Source organism: Mirounga angustirostris, unplaced genomic scaffold, assembly GCF_029215605.1.
Source record: "Mirounga angustirostris isolate CCGP_5_RB_7025 unplaced genomic scaffold, mMirAng1.0.hap1 SCAF_13, whole genome shotgun sequence".
Classification (NCBI taxonomy): Eukaryota; Metazoa; Chordata; class Mammalia; order Carnivora; family Phocidae; genus Mirounga; species Mirounga angustirostris.
Window position 1 is genome coordinate 56,410,661 of NW_026991721.1, and position 17,497 is coordinate 56,428,157.

Sequence of the window (17,497 nt, forward strand, 5' to 3'; positions counted from 1 at the left end):
AAAAATATAAATGGCCTGTGCTTTTCCAAAGAATAGGGTTTATATAGTGACTAATTAAGTATTGGCTGGTTAATGTGTCACAAATTCACTAATTGATTAGTTTAACAAATACTTAATGAATACCTGCCATGTGCCAAATACTGATGGATATACTATACATACAGTGATGAACAAACTATTATTATATTATTATGATCTCTACGATTGTCACAAAATCTTTGTATTAGATGTGGTGCTGTTTGCAACCCCTGACAAATTCAAGAATTGAAACAGAGCAGTAGCTGCTTAAGTTAAACTTTAGTAACAGTCTTCTTAACCTGGTATTTATGTATTTAAATTTTTTGACGTGCCTTTGTCACAAAGACACACACATTCTTCATCTGACTTACCTTTCCTATTTTAAAAGTAGCTTACCAAGAGACCAAGAATTTCTAAATACCATCTTTTTGGAAGCTGTACATGACTTATGTTGTTCAGAACACAATTATTCTTTGCATGTTTAAATTTTTCCTTTTATTTGGGTTGAGGGCAGTTCTCTCTTTTTTGACAGTGAGGAGACAAAAAGAGGAGAAAGTTAATGTAAGAAGTCAAAGATACTCAGAAATTTTTAGTAACTCACATTTGGTGTGAGGTCTGCAGAAGGAACTATAGACTATATGATTCTTTCTTTAAGATATTAACTATAGTTTTTTAATCTGAATTGAATGTACATTTGAAAGCCAAAGTACATTAACAAAGTGAATTAACAAAACCAAAAAAAAATCAATTATTATCTATATAAACACATTTTCATAAATAACATTTTCTCTTAAATTATCATCCTATAAGCTTCTATTGTACATCAGGAATTCAAAATTATGTCATCCTTGTACCTCAGTGACTCAAAAAATGGTAATTAATACCCCTTGCCAGCATGCGATAGGAGAAACCTAAAAATTTCACTTGCATAAAATGTAAGGAAATGCTAAAGATGAGCCTGCTATAAAAACAGAATTTCCAGTCATGTTATATCCAGATTGACATTACCTCTGGGCCTGTTATTGCAGGTTTTCACTGTACTCATGTAACATGTCAGCAGACCTTTTGTCTAACCACTTTCTTTCATTTTTATTATGAAAAATATCAACCATATTTAAAAGATGAGTAAATATATATTTCTCAATATGCTAAATTCAACAATTAACATTTTACAATATTGACTTTGTATGTTTATTCCTATTCTGTAATATAGAAGTTAAAGCAGGAGGCCTGATTCGAATGAGTATTTTAAGCAAGAATACTTTATAGATTGATGCTATGTTTTTCATCACAGAATGTTTTTATCAAGTTGCCTCTCTATTAATGATGCTAGTAGTAGTCACTTAATTAGATGGTGCTACCAGCTCTTTTTAAAGTTTCTTTTTTTGTACTTGCAGCTAGCAAGTCCTAGTCACCTCCAATATTGGCAGCTGGGTATTTTTCTCTCTTACTTAAGTATCATTATGCTGTCGTGGAATTTTAAAAATCAGCTCTATCAAGGTATAATATACAAACAATAAAATGTAACCATTTCAAGTGAACAGTTTGGTGAGCTTGGAGAAATGCATCTCCCTAAGTATTCACCACCACAATCAAGATATCAAATATTTCTGTCATCCCCCCAAAATTCTCTTGTGACCAGGCAACAACTCACCTGCTCGCTGTCACATAGGGTAGTTCAGCGTCAGCAACACTGAATATTAGATTACTTGATATTGTCCTATAAATCACATGCAAAGATTACACCTCACATTTTTATCCAGCCTTACTTTTTGTCTTAAGGTCATCTGAGCTACGGTGTATTCAGGTTCACTGATCTTTTCTTCTGTAGTGTGTAATCTACTATTAAGGGCATCCTGTGAATTTTTATTTCAGATATTACAGTTTCAGCTCCATAAATTCTGTTTGGTTCTTTATATTCCCAGTTCACGCCTATTTATCTTCATGTTTTCCTTTAAATCCTTAAGTGTAGGGGCGCCTGGGTGGCTCAGTCATTAAGCGTCTGCCTTCAGCTCAGGTCATGATCCCAGGGTCCTGGGATCGAGCCCCGCATCGGGCTCCCTGCTCCGCGGGAGGCCTGCTTCTTCCTCTCCCACTCCCCCTGCTTGTGTTCCTGCTCTCGCTGTCTCTCTCTCTGTCAAATAAATAAATAAATCTTAAAAAAAAAAAAAATCCTTAAGTGTATTTATAATAATGACTTTAAGTCCTTGTCTGCTCGTTCCATCCTATCTATGTTTTCTGTTTCTCTTTCTTAATTGATTTTTTCCTTTAGTTATGGCTTGTGTTTTTCTGCTTTTCAAATACCTAGTAGAAATTTTGAGTGTTTGGTTATTGAGTGTCTGGATTCTTTCTTCTTTGAAGACTGTTGAGTTTTGTTCCAACTGCCAATTCATCTGCAGATCAGTTTGATCCTTTGGAGGTTTGTTTTTAAGCTTTGTTTGGGTTGGTTTAGAATAGCCTTTCCAGTAGGGCAAATTTAGCCCTATTACCAATGCATTTCCTTTCTATAGTTTCTTGTTATGCCATAAGTATCCAACAAGGTTTTTCAGTCTGGCTGGATAGAACTGTAATATCTTTCAGCCCTGTATAAGCTCTGGGAATTTTTCAGTTCACAGCTCTGTGGTAGATATTTTTTCCTTTGCTTCTCCTCATGGAGTCCCACCTTATATATTCTCAATTTGCTATGGATTTGTATTAATTTAATGTATTTTCCATTACAGATGGCCTCTTTTAAGCCCCATAGTGTCTAAATTTGTCCATTGAGAGTCCATTTAGGCTTTTTTGACATTATTCCCATTAGTCTTTGAACAGTTTCTTGCTTTCTCAGACAAGCTTGCTCTCATAGACTCGCCTTGTATTTTCCCTGATCAGACTTAGAATTAGCCATTTCTCCAAGGAGCTCTGATTTCTTTTAATAGAGGATAGTATTTAGACACCAAGGTCTAGAATGTGAAGGTGCTTATTGTAATGGGTGTCATTTATGCCTTGGCCCTTTCTTTGTTTTTGGAGCTAGGAATTTATTATTTTTTTTAAATCATGAGTTCATGTTGATATTTCCAGTTAAAATTTAAAATTAGAGGGCGCCTGGGTGGCTCAGTTGGTTAAGCGACTGCCTTCAGCTCAGGTCATGATCCTGGAGTCCCTGGATCAAGTCCCGCATCGGGCTCTCTGCTCGGCAGGGAGTCTGCTTCATCCTCTGACCCTATCCCCTCTCATGTGTTCTCTCTCTCTCATTCTCTCTCTCTCAAATAAATAAATAAATAAACTTTAAAAAAAAAATTTTAAATTAGAAGGATTTTGTTGAACTTCTTTGATTTTATATTTACCTTTTTTCTCTTATATTGAAAATCTTGGTTCCTAATAATATTACCGTAGTATTTTATTTGTTTTATCCTGCAATATATTAAAGTTTCAGAATTAGAGTAGAAATATTAATGGTAAACTATTGAACAAAATTTAATTTCTTTGCAGTTCATTTTGAATGTAGACTATCTCCACAAGGGTGGTTTCTGCTTCTGGTAATAAGGAACTAGCTCATATTAGACCAATCGTCCTTTAGATAACAGTTATTAACCCGAGGTAAAAATATTTAAAATAATTACTTAATAGAACTGAAAGATATCCAAGCCATGTAAAAACAGAAAGAAATAGACCCTTAAAAGAAAGGGACTGTACTTGGTGATATTTACATTAAATAGCTCTCTGCAAGGGGCTGTACGACTAGAATTCAAGCATAGAGCCTTGGTCTTACTGGCTTGAGGATGGACGTCAGGAACCCTCAAGTTTGCGTATATGTAAATAACCTCCAAATCCTCAGTCAAACCTGAATACATTTGTGGAGCAGAAACTCCCAGGAGCTTGACAGGAAACAATAGCTGGAAGACAAAATAACTGAGCCAAAATTTTAGCTGTTGCTCACCATGGGGAGTAACAATAACCACTAAAATATTGGAGTGGTTATAATAATATCAGACAAAATAGACTACAAGACAAGAAATATTAAAAGGGATAATTTATAATGATTAAAAATAAGGTTGTCATCATCTTCTCCATCAGGAAGACACAATTCTGGATGTGTATGTAGCTAATAATAGAGCTACTAATATATGAAGCAAAACCTGACAGAACTAAAAGAAGAAATAGCAAGTCTACAATGGTAGTCAGAGATTTCAGCATTCCTTTCAGTAATTAGAACAAGGGGCTAGAAAGTCAGCAAGGATACAGAAGACTTGAACAGCACTGTCAACGAGCATTACCTAATTGGCATCTATAGAACACTCCACCCCATAAGAGTAGAGTACTTGTTCTCTTAAAGTACACACAGAATGTTCAGCAAGACCATATACTAGACCGTAAACCGGTATCAGTTATTGCTGTCACTCAGAGTATGTTCTCTGACCCATCAGAATTAAATTAAAAATCATTAACAGCTGAAAAATCCCCAGATATTTGGAAATTAAATTATTTAAACACAATAATCTGTGGCTGCCTTAAAACACACACACCCAACTTTATGGCAAAAACAGTTTATTATCTCTCACCATTCTGGGTGTTGACTGTGCATTTCTTTTGCAGGTTTTTCCTGAGATTACTCAAGGAACTACATTCATCCAGAGGGTCTGTTAGAGGTCTGGGGCTTTTTTCCAAATGGTCTTTCATCCTCAGATACGCTAAACTAGGCTTCCTTACATGGTGGAGACATATTCCCAGAAATCAGGCCTAATTGTACTTAATCAAATCTGTGCTGGCATCAAATTTGCCTATGGTCCGTCAAAGCAGATCACATGGATAGGCCCAGAATCAGTGTGGGAGGGGACTACATGGATAGCAGGAGGCATGAATCATTGGCAATAACAATTTACCAAAATTGATAGGACCTTGTTAAATCATTTTACTCATCTATAAGATGGAGTTTATGATATCCATCCCCAGAATTGTTGTGTGGATTAAATGAAATAGTATAGTCATATAGTTCCTAGTACATATGATAAAAGTTGTTCGGAATGGTTTTTTTAAGATACCAAAGGTAATTTAGAGTGGCAGATACTATCATCTGCCTTTATTCATTCCTGTGTATGCCAGGCACTGTCCTGAACAGTAGGGTTGCAACAGACACAGTTCTTATCCTTAAAGAAATGGTATTTCGAAGGTAAATTAACTAAGCCCAGATTGGATTTACAGACGTTATAACTGTCAAAAAGTTTTATAAGCTCAGCTGTGGCTTGGTATTTGGATATGCTTATGTTAAATTTTATATTAAGATCAGTTAATTGATGTTGTTAATACACCAAGATTATGTATTCTAAAAGATCTGGCTTTCAAAACATTTTAAAAAGCTCTTTACAAATTCTAAAATGATTTGGTCAAGTAGTATCTGGGATGCAATCAAGTTACAGAAACCTTTGCTTTGCAAATTTTAATCAACCAGCAAATCATCACAATTCATTTGAAAACCCTGGAAAATTCTTCTTTTAAATAGTTGATAAAATATAAACAGTTGGAATTCTGAAGGAAAGATAGCTATGATTATTCTGGAGCTGCAATCTAAAAATCTAAGTTTGCAAATGCCATGTTCATCAGTTGTTTGGTAAAATACTGACAAAAATACATCTTATAAAAATGAAATTACTTGGTACTGAAAAAATAGAATATATTGATATTTCTCTCACTCCCTCTCTCCCTTGATCTCACTCTTTCTCCTTTTTTTTTGTTTCTCTGCTTCTGCAGTTAATGATTTACGTTTATGATTTCCAAGAAAGAGTTTGTTCATTCACCCTTCTTTTCTAAAACATTTTATTGCCTCTATTAGTTCAAAATGCATACTAGAATGGTGCAGAGACAATTGGATAATTACATGCAAAAGGATGAAGTTGGGCCCCTACCTCATACCATATACAAAAATTAACTTAAAATGATCAAACACCTAAATGTAACAGCAAAAGCTATAAAGCACTCACAAGAAACCATAGGAGTAAGTCTTTGTGACGTTAGATTAATTTCTTAGGTATGAAACCAAAAGCCCAAGCAACAAAAGAAAAAAATAGATAAATTGGATTTTATCAAAATTAAAAACTTTCTTGCTTCAAAAGATACTATCAAGAAAGTGAAAGACAACCCACAGGATGGGAAAACATATCTGCAAATCATGTACCTGGTGAGAGACTTTTATCTAGAATACAGAAAAACTCTTACGATAAAGACAAAGACAAAATAAAAAGAACAATACAAAGACAACCCATTTTAAAAATGAGCAAAGGATCTGAATAGACAGACATTTCTCTGAGAAGATACACAGATGACCGTAAGTACATGAAAAGATGCTTCACATCTTTAGTCATTAAGGAAATACAAACCAATACTACAATGAGGTACTACTTCACACCCACTAGGATGGCTAGAATCAAAAAGGCAGACTTAACAAGTATTTTTCAGGATGTGGAGAAATGTTAACCCTCTTACCCTGCTGGTGGGTTTGTCAAATGAGGCAGCTACTTTGGAAAAGAGTCTGGCATTTTCCCAAATGGTTAAACATAGCATTATTTTATGACCAAGCAATTTCAGTACTAAGTATATACCCAAGAGAAATGAAAGCATGTTTACACAAGAACCTGTACACTAATCCTTAAAGGAACATTATTCATATTAGGCAAAAAATTGAAATAACTCAAAGGTCTGTCAGCTGACAAATGGATAAAGTGTGGTATATCCATACAATAGGATGTTATTTGGTCATAAATAGGAAGTAGTGATACATGTTACACCATGGATGAACCTTGAAAACATTATGCTAAGTGAAAGAAGCCAGACACAAAAGGCTACATATTATATGGTTCTGTTTATATTAAATGTTCAGAATAGGCCAATCTAATATAGAGAGAAAGTAGAATAGTAATTGGAATAAAGGGTAAGGGTGCAATGGTTAAAGAATATGAGGTTTCTTTTGGAGGTACTTAAAATGTTCTAAAGTTGATTGTGGTGATGGTGGCACATATCTGTGAATATACTGTATCATTGAACTGTACACTTTAAATGGGTGAATTTTATGGTGTATGTAAGCTGTATCTCAGTAAAGCTATTACCAAAACAGTTACTAGAAGAATAAACGGATTTTTGCAAGGCTGTTTACCAAATGGTGTACCTCCAAGCTAAAAACTCTAAGATCTGTATGATAGCCAAAACCACTGAATTGTACACTTTAAAATGATTAAGATGGCAAAGTTTATGTAATGTTATGTAATGTGAATTTTATCTCATTTTTTAGAATATTTATTTGAGGGGCACCTGGGTGGCTCAGTTGGTTAAGCGACTGCCTTCAGCTCAAGTCATGATCCTGGAGTCCTGGGATCAAGTCCCGCATCGGACTCCCTGCTCAGCGGGGAGTCTGCTTCTCCCTCTGACCCTCCTCCCTCTCATGCTCTCTGTCTTTCATTCTCTCTCTCTCTCAAATAAATAAAATCTTTAAAAAAAAAAAAAAGAATATTTATTTGAGAGAGAGAGCAGGCGAGCAGGGGAGAGGGAGAAAATTTCAAGCAGACCCCCCCCGCCCCGCTGCATGCGGAACCCAGTGTGGGGCTCAGTCTCACAACCCTGAGATCATGACCTAAACCGAAATCCAAAGTCAGACGCTTAACCAATTAAGCCACCCAGGCGCGCCAGTTTTATCTCATTTTTTAAAAATCTGTATGCTTAAAAATCTTAGGAATGCAAAATAAATTTAGTAATGAGAGCTCAAGTGAAACGAGTCGGAGCTTAGGTCATTTTTTTCTAAGCTCCACACCCAACATAGGCTTGAACCCACAATCCTGAGATTAAGAGTCACATGCTCTACCAACAGAGCCAACCAGGTGCCCGCATAGCTCAGATCAGTTTTGACACCAACTCCCGCAGCTGAGAATCCAGAGAGTGGTCAGAATTGCGTTCCAGCAGGATTCAGTGAGCACACTTGTAAAGTCCCACAGAAGGCCATTAAGTGAGGGTTGAAATTGATCAAATAATCAAAATCTTCTTAGTGGAACCTTCAGATGTTGAAGGAAGAGACCACCTCTCTATTATGTGGAACAAGGAAGCTGAATTTACTACTTGCTGAGCAAAAGAGAATCATACTTATAAATACAGTCTCTCTGACCAAACAAAACTAATAGATTGGGTTTTGGAAAGTGTGGATTTCAGGGACTGGCAGATTTTCAAAACTGCAGACGTCTTACGGGTGCAGCTGTGCTATCTAGAGATGGGTGGACTGTGGGAAGCAGGGGCGGGAGCCTGACCGGTGGTGATGGCTGGAGTGAGGCTGTCACTGCCCGGCTGCCTTGCAGAGGCTCCACTGCTGGATCGGGACAGGTGTAGACTGCTTCTGTGCTTACCTGCTCATGCCTTGGAACACGAGTCGCAGAACAAGCAGTCTTTCCGTTTCTGGAATTTGGAGACTAGGGACTTTTTATTTTCTGTCTCTTAACTATTCCTGACAGCTACCTCATAATTTAATTCAGATCTTTACCATGTTGTTCAGTCAGGAGTCATGGAAGTTTTTAACCAGGGGAGTGACATGATGAGATCATTTGCGAACTTGTAAGTCCGGGAGATGGGTTAGAAGGCTCTGGAACATGCTAGATTTTAGGATGTTCTGAGGCATAGCCTTATTAAAAGGCGAAGAATGCAGACTTTATGGTGTATCTTCCCATTCGTAAGTTCTGTTTGATGTATCTTGTCAAAATGCAAGTGTGCCATTTGCCTTCATTTCTGTTCCTGGGTTTCCTCCCCTCTCTCCAAGTGAAAAATTAACATCTATGCCAAGGTAGCATTGCCAGTGAATAAGAATAATCAAGATTATTCTAATTAATAAATCAGAAATAACTTTAAAAAAACACATTGATTTGAGGAAAAAATGCCTTGATTTCTTTTTCTTTTTTTAATTTAGGCTCAAATTAAGATTTATTTTTTTAATTTTTTAATTTGTTTTTATTTTATTTTTTTATTATGTTATGTTAGTCACCATACAATACATCATTAGTTTTTGATGAAGTAATCCACGATTTCTGACCATTTTCTTGGTTTTCTTAGATAATTAAGTTGAAAGCTGAAGCCCGGCTGGACCTGCTAAAGCAGATCGGTGTTTCTGTGGACACGTGGCTGAAGAGTGCAATGAATCAAGTAATGGAAGAACTGGAAAATGAACGATGGGCTCGCCTTCCTGCAGTGACCAATAATGGCACTTTACACTCGGTAGGGTTTCTCTTCTTGGCTGTGATGGGCAGACTTTCATTGAAGGATGCCATTCTCTGACTGTGTAGCCAAACCTGAAAATAGCCAAAATTTAAAAGAAAAAATAATGGTTTTGCTAGCAGTTTGGTTTCTTTTCTTTAGCCTGTCACTAATTGAGTTAAACTTGGTGCAGCAAAGGAAAAATGTCATGCTTTTTTTTTTTTTTTTTAATGTGCAGTGAAGAACATATTATCACTTGTTGGTTTATTCATGCCACTTTACCAAACTCCTTATCCCATTCATGAAGTAGATATGCTTCTTGTCCAGAAGTAGCAGAATAATAATTTTAATCTAGTGTTTCTGAAGTGCTCAGAGGTCTTCTGTAGTACAAATGAAAACAAACATGCAAAGAGTCATAAACAGTCTCAAAGAAGGGAAAGGAGCACTTTTAGTCTGTGGCTTATTTAACCTGATTGATTCACAAGGGCTTTGCGCTCTGCTTGCTGTATGTTTCATCAGAGACATAGGGCAGGGATGGTGTGACAAACGAGGCCAGAGCTCAAGCCAGTGTTTTCTTTCTCCAAGTCCAGGGCTCTTCCCACTCTGATGTCATCCAGTTCCATCTCAGTTTTTCATGTTGGAGATCTGAATGCCAGAAAAGTTCAGTGGTTTGCCTGTTATTACCTAAGTGGATATATGATTTCTAGGTGGTCAGACAAAGTAGTTCCTGCTACTGCCTCCCCATCCATTACTCGCTCTCTCATCCTGTTTATTTCCTCATGGCATTTATTACAGTCTGTACTTGTCTTCTTTGTTTTCTTTGTCTGTCTTCCTCTCTGGAATGTAATTTCCATGTCTGCCTGATTCACTGCTCAGCACAGCCAAGTGCCTGGCACATAGTAGGTACTCAATAAATATCTGTTGAAGGACGAAGTGAAAGAATGGATGGACGAACAGATGGAATAGTGGCAAACTAAAAGCTAAAACTTTAATCTCTCAACTTCCTACTGTATCCATAGTGCCTCTTCGGTGGTTGTGTCCTTCAGATAAAAGGCGTCCTTGCTAGAGAAATTGGCTAAAGTTTAAGAACATTCCTGAAAGTTTTTCAATTTTTTCACATAGCATTCTGATTTTCTAATGGGAATACACTTGCACATTTAAAAAAGATTGTGTGTGGGTGTGCATTTTAAGGAAAAGCAGTCTATTGAAAGTTTATTTTTATTTCACTATTAATGGTAATCCAGCTAGGGAAAGTAGGCACACATCACCCACTTGACTTTGGGGTTAGAAGAGCTTGCCCCATTTTCAGTACAACAGAGTTGCTCCATATCATGGAATATCTCTTTCTAATGCATCTTTTGAATGTCACAATTCCCATCTACTTGAGGTTATTTTGTTTACAGAATTTAGGATGACAGGAGATTCGAGGCACAAACTTACTTTCAGCTTCTTCAGTGGCACTGTTGGCAATCAATCAGACACATGATTTCCCTTGGATTAGTACCTGTTCTAACTAAATCAACTGGGCAGGCATTTTCCCCTCGGTATGTGCCTACATCCTGTGCATATTGGAAATGAACAGGACTTGATCTCTCTCCTTGAAGAGCATAGCTGGTAGAGCAGACAGACCTTTATAGATCTTAGTGATACATGGCAGCGTATGACTGGGCTGCTCTGTGCCAAACCTGAAATTGCTTCCTCCTAACTCATCAACACCTTGGGAAAAAAAGTCACTTCTCTCTGGGTTTCAGAGAGAAAGTTAAGTTAAATGATTCTAAGATCCCCTCCAATTCCAAAATTTTATGATTTTGTGAAATGCTCTCAAAAAAACTCAATACCAAATAGAAAAATAGGAAAGATGTTTGCCCCATGAAGGAAATGATAGTTGAATAGTCCTTGAAGAATTTCAACAGGAGATAAAGAAGGGCTTCTGCGTGTGAAGAAAGGAAACGAAGGAGATATGCCTAGTACAGTATGTCAATGAGTAGTGCATTCTGATAGTACGTGTTGAGAACTGTCCAAAGATGTCAGCTCATCTAGGAACATCATATCCTCTGTGAAGGGAGCATTTCACAATCCCTTCCCACTCTTTCCTTCCCTCGAGTCAGTATTACGGAGCCTGTGTCATCCTGCGTTCAGCTGAAGGATGTATTTTGTGAAAGCTCTACTAACAATACACTAGTGCCCCTCTTATTCATGGTGTCACTTTTCCTGGGTTCAGTTACTGTGGTCAACCATGGAAGCAGCTATCTGGAAGCAGATGATCCTCCTTCTGACTTAGTGTCAGAAGGTCAGTAGTAGCTTAATGCTGCAGTGCCTACATCATTCTCCTCACTTCATCTCATCACGTAGGCATTTTATCATCTTACATCATCACAAGAAGGGTGAATATAGTACAATAAGATATTTTGAGAGAGAGAGAGACTCACATTCACGTGACGTTTATTACAGTATATTGTTGTAATTGTGATATTTTATTATTAGTTGTTGTTATTTATCTCTTACTGGGCCTAATTTATACATTAAACTGTAGCACAGGTATGGATGTGTAGGAAAAAACATAGTCTATTATAGAGTCTGGCACTGTGGTTTCAAACATCCACAGGGGGTCTTGGAACGTATTCCCCACGGATAAGGAGGAGAGGCTTAGATGTAGGCACAAAACAGCTTAGTGAAGTCCCAGTATTTATTTAACCTGCTTTTAAATGACAGCACTGAAATAATTTAGTGGAGTTTGTATCTCCTCACACTGGCAGCTAGCTAGCTAGGAGCATGCAGCAGAAATACGCATCTGGGGACCAAATTATTCCATTGTAGGTGCCAACGAAAGCATTAGTCATCAAGTTTGGAGTTCCCTTCCATCTGGAAAACATGGTTAATTCTAGTGTTGGACATTAACAGTGTAAAGGGCCTTATTAGAAGATAAATGTGCTAAAAACATAGTCTATTTACCTTATAGAATAAGGAAGAAACTAAACTTAGTTGGATATTAACTCTTTGCCTTCTGTATTATGCTCTGGTATAGAATATAGGATTCGGAAGAAAAAGAGAAAAAGAATCACAGAATATAGCAACACTTTCTAAAAGGAGAGCAGTCTGCTAATACAGTTATTCAGTTGATGGTTAACTAGAGCTTATACATAACCGCCTGTAGTTAGATTGGTACCAGTCGCCCAGTCAGCCTTTCTGTCCATCATTCCTCCCTTCTCTTATTTTCCTTTCTTCTCTTACTCAAAAGCCCATACCCAGTTTACAACCTAATTTTGAAATTGTATTGATTTTAGAATAGAAAAAGTTTTATAACTACATTACAAAAAAGATTAGAAAGTTCAGTAGAGAAGAAAATGACCAAAAGCTCCATTCTTATTAACGCCACTGTTAGCAACTTGATGTAATTCCATCCTCTTTCTATTATTCTTTTTTTTTGTTTAAGATTTTATTTTTCATTTATTTGAGAGAGAGAGAGCGAGCAGGGTGTGGGGGGGAGCTGAGGGAGAAGGAGAAGCAGGTTCCCCACTGAGTAGGGAGCCCAAAAAGGGCCGATCCCAGGACCCCAGGATCATGACCTGAGCCGAAGGCAGATGCTTAACCAGCTGAGCCACCCAGGCACCCTAGTATTCTTTTTTTAAAATATATTTATCTTAATAATGTTAATTTTGTATATTTTTCCATCTAACATTCCATTTTGCTGGATGATCTCCATAATCTTCCTTTTAATGTCTGCATAGTATTCAATCAAGAAAGCATACAATAATTTACTTAACTATTCTTTTATAGGTTCAATATTTGGATTGCTTTAAAGATATTCTAAATAAATAATACTCTAAAAATATTTGTGTACATATTTCTTTTTTCCATACAGGGGATTTTTTCTGTAATATAGATTCTTAGAAGTAGAATTAGTAAGTCAGGGGTGCCTGGCTGGCTCAGTCAGTGGAGCGTGCAACTCTTGATCTCAGGGTTGTAAATTTGAGCCTCACAGTGGATATAGAGATAACTTAAAAATAAAAAATAATTAGGTCAGAGATTTATAGTTCTTTGTTTAAGATTGGTTTCTGTTCTTTGAATTATTTTCCCCTACGTTCTCAAACTATAGCTGACAGTGTTTACATGACTTCTTGTCTCCAGCCATTTCCCCAACTATTACACACAGACATCCTGACATCCACTTTGTTGTGCAGCCTCCCTAAGAGTGTGAGCATTTTGCAGAGTTGCATAGAAATAAATTGACTTCCCTCATTGTGAAGACCATGCTGAATAATGTGTTTGAAAGGCAAGGAAATTAAATATTTTTAACCATCAGGATAGTGGTTTAGTTTCCACCTGCCTCATTAATGCCTAATAGTCCTCACATTATAATGGGCTTTGTTTTTGAAATATGAAAATCTGTTTTGGGCTTGCACTAATCCCAAAGAAAGGAAACAGTGGATTTTTGTAATAAAATAAATGTAAACTGTAGAAAATAATAGAATACACCTGCAAAAATCTTCAGGCACTTCTATATTTATAGTTTTTCCAAATGGGCAGTAGTCTTTTTATTGAAACTCTATACCCAAATAGCCCACACTATTAGTGAAGTTGACATTTCATATTTTCAGTAAGATTAATTTAATTCAATTCAGCAGGCATATATTGAACCTGCACTGCTCATGAGACCCTTTGCTAGGTGCTGGGAGTTATCAAACTGAGTATAATGTCTGCTGAGTTTGTATCCACAGATGGAGAGAACCAGTCTCACTGACAGCTGAGACCAAAAGATGGTCATTGAAAAGATGTGGAGAATTTCACTTCTAAGAGAAGTTCTTTGACTTTCTGCATAGCCGTAATAACAAGTAAAGTGCCTGACATAAATCCTTATACATAGTACATGTTCAAAAATATTAATCCAAACTTCAAGATAAGTAGTTTAATTCTACCAACTAAGCTTAAAATACTACTAAAAGGAGGGAGTTCATAGATAAAGCATCTATTCTGTGCCAGGTACTAGCTCAGGCACATTCGTACATTATGTCAATTAATGATCACAAGGGACACTTGGGTGGCTCAGTCAGTTAAGTCTGCCTTTGGCTCAGGTCATGATCCTAGAGTCTGGGATGGAGTCCTGAATCGGGCTCCCTGCTCAGTGGGGAGCCTGCTTCTCCCTCTGCCTGCCTCTCTCTCTCTGACAAATAAAATCTTAAAAAAAAAAATAACGATCACAGTGATTCTGACTGTATTGTAGATGAGGAGATAGACCTAAAAGAATCAGATATCTTGCCCAATGGCACACAGCTAGTGGGGAGAGAGCTAGGATTTGAACCCAGATACATCTGCCTCTAAAGCCTTGCTTTTTACCATACTTCCTTACTCTGTGGATGGCCCTTTATTCCTTTAACCCTTCCATGATGCAGTGTAATTGCTGTACATTCCTTGTTTTCTTTTCTTTTTTCTTAGCTTCTGTTGAATCATCATTGAACGTCCTATTTTCAATGTAATTAATGGTCTTGTAGCATCTTCAAGTACTCTGTGGCCCGTTGTCATTAAAATTCCCAAGCTTTGGGACCTCTGGGTGGCTCAGTTGGTTAAGCATCTGCCTTTGACTCAGGTCATGATTCCAGGGCCCTGGGATCGAGTCCCACATCGGGCTCCCTGCTCATCAGAGAGCCTGCTTCTCCCTCTGCCTGCCGCCCCCCCCCCTTGCTTGTGCTCTCTCTCTCTCACAAATAAGATCTTTAAAAAAATAAAAATAATAAAATTCCCAAGCTTTATTGCTATTTTTTCATAGCTTTCCTCAGGTACAATTGATATATAATAGGCTGCACATATTTAAAGTGTACAATTGATATATTTTGACTTATGTATACACCAGTGAAAACCTTGCCACAATTAAGATAATGAACATATCCACCACCCTGTTTCCTCATGCTCCTTCCAGCCCTTCACTCAACCACTGATCTGCTCTCATTATTGATTAGTTTGCATTTCCTAGAATTTTGTATAAACAGAATCATACAATATGTACCCCCCCTTTTTTTGTCTGCTTTCACTCAGCATGATTATTTTGAAGATCATACATCTTGTTGCATGTATCAGTAGTTCATTGCATTCTTTTATTGCTAAGTAGTATTCCATTGTTTGAGTATACCATAGTTTATCAGTTCACCCAATGGTGGGCAATTAGGTTTTGGGGGGACTATTACAAGTAAAATTGCTATGAACTTATATTTTGAGTGGACTAGACAGTGGGTATATGTTTGATATTTTAAGAAACTGCCAAACTGTTTTCCAAAGTGGCTGTACCATTTTACATTCCCATCAGTAGGGTACAGGTGTTCTCGCCCACACTTAGTATGGTCAGTCTTTTTAATTTTAACATTCTGTTGAGTGTACAGTAGTGTATCATTGTAATTTTAATTTGCATTTCATTGATAATATTGAGCATCTTCTCATATGCTTACTTGCCATCTGTATATCTTCTTTGGTGAAGTGTCTGTTCAGATCTTTTGCCCATATTTTATTGGGTTGTTTGTTTTCTTTTAAGTTTTGAGCGTTTTTTATATTCTGTGTACAAACCCTTTATCAGATACATGATTATGGCTTGTCTTTTCATTTTGACAATATCTTTCAAGAAGGCAAGCTGGTGCAGCCACTCCAGAAAACAGTATGGAGGTTCCACAAAAAGTTGAAAAGAGAGCTACCTTACGACCCAGCAATTGCACTGATGGATATTTACCCCAAAGATACAAATGTAGGGATCTGAAGGGGCACGTGTACCCCAATGTTTATAGCAGCAATGTCCACAATAGCCAAACTATGGAAGGAGCCAAGATGTCCATCAACAGATGAATGGATAAAGAAGATGTGGTATATATATACGATGGAATATTATGCAGCCATCAAAAAATGAAATCTTGCCATTTGCAGCAACATGGATGGAACTAGAGGGTATTATGCTAAGCGAAATAATTCAATCAGAGAAAGACAATTAGCATATGATCTCCTGATATGAGGAATTTGAGAAACAAGACAGAGGATCATAGGGGAAGGGAGGGGAAAATGAAACAAGATGAAACCAGAGAGGGAGACAAACCATAAGAGACTTTGAATCTCAGGAAACTGAGGGTTGCTGGAGTGGTGGGGGGTGGGAGGGATGGGGTGGCTGGTGATGGACATTGGGGAGGGTGTATGCTATGGTGAGCGCTGTGAATTGTGTAAGACTGATGAATCACAGACCTGTACCTCTGAAACAAATAATACATTATATGTTAATAAAAAATAAAAAATGAAAAAAAAAAACAAAGTATCTTTCAAAGAGCAGACATTTTTAATTTTGATGAAGTCCAACTTAACTATTTTTTTTTCTTTTATGGACCGTGCTATGGTGTGGTGTGGTATGGTATGGTAGCTTTGACAAAAAGCTATGATTTCTTTGACAAATCTTTGCCAAACCCAAGGTCATAAAGATTTTTTCCTATATTTTCTTCTAGAAATTTTATAGTTTCAGGTTATACATTTAAATCTGTGGTCCAGTGTGAATTAATCTTTGTATATGGTAAGAAGAATGAGTAAACGTTCCTTTCTGTTGTTGAAAAGACTGCCCTTTCTCCACTGAATTACCTTCACATTTTTGTCAAAAATCAATTAACCATGTATGTGTGGGTTTATTTTAGGACTTCTTCCTCACTGATCTGTTTATCTAGCTTGATGCCAATACTATACTGTTTTGATTAATGTAACTTCATGATTAACCTTTCAGTTAGGTAGTGTAAATCCTTCAACTTCTCGCTCTCTTTTTTTTACTTTTAAATCCAGTCTAGTTAACCTCTAATTTTCTTCTTCTTTCTCAAGGTTGTCTTTGGGTTTTTTAAAGATTTTATTTATTTATTTGAGAGAGAGAATGAGAGAGAGAGAGCACAAGACAGGGGAGGGTCAGAGGGAGAAGCAGACTCCCTGCTAAGCAGGGAGCCCGATGTGGGACTCCAGGATCATGACCTGAGCTGAAGGCAGTCGCTCAACCCACTGAGCCACCCAGGCGCCCCGTTTCTCAAGGTTGTTTTGGATAATCTGTGTCCTTTGCATTTCCATATTAATTTAAAATCAATTTTCTACCTACCAGATAGAAAACCTACCCAGATTTTTTTAAATAGGATTGTGATGAATCTTTAGATCAGTTTGAAGACAGTTGATATTTTAACAATGTTGAGTCTTCCAATCCATTAACATAATACCTCTCCACTTATTTAGGTCTTTAATTTTGCTCAGCAATATTTTGTAGCTTTTAGTATATAGGTCTTGTACATCT

General features: G+C 37.0%; 1 protein-coding gene across 2 annotated transcripts in view; it reads left to right on the forward strand.

The window, feature by feature from the left end:
• FCHSD2 (FCH and double SH3 domains 2) overlaps positions 1–17,497 on the forward strand; it is a 307,059-nt gene that overhangs the window by 270,418 nt on the left and 19,144 nt on the right. For both annotated transcript variants that reach the window (XM_064576965.1, XM_064576964.1), the window contains exon 13: positions 9,076–9,237. In XM_064576965.1, coding sequence (XP_064433035.1) covers positions 9,076–9,237 — 162 coding nt within the window. The remainder of the gene's footprint in view (positions 1–9,075; positions 9,238–17,497) is intronic.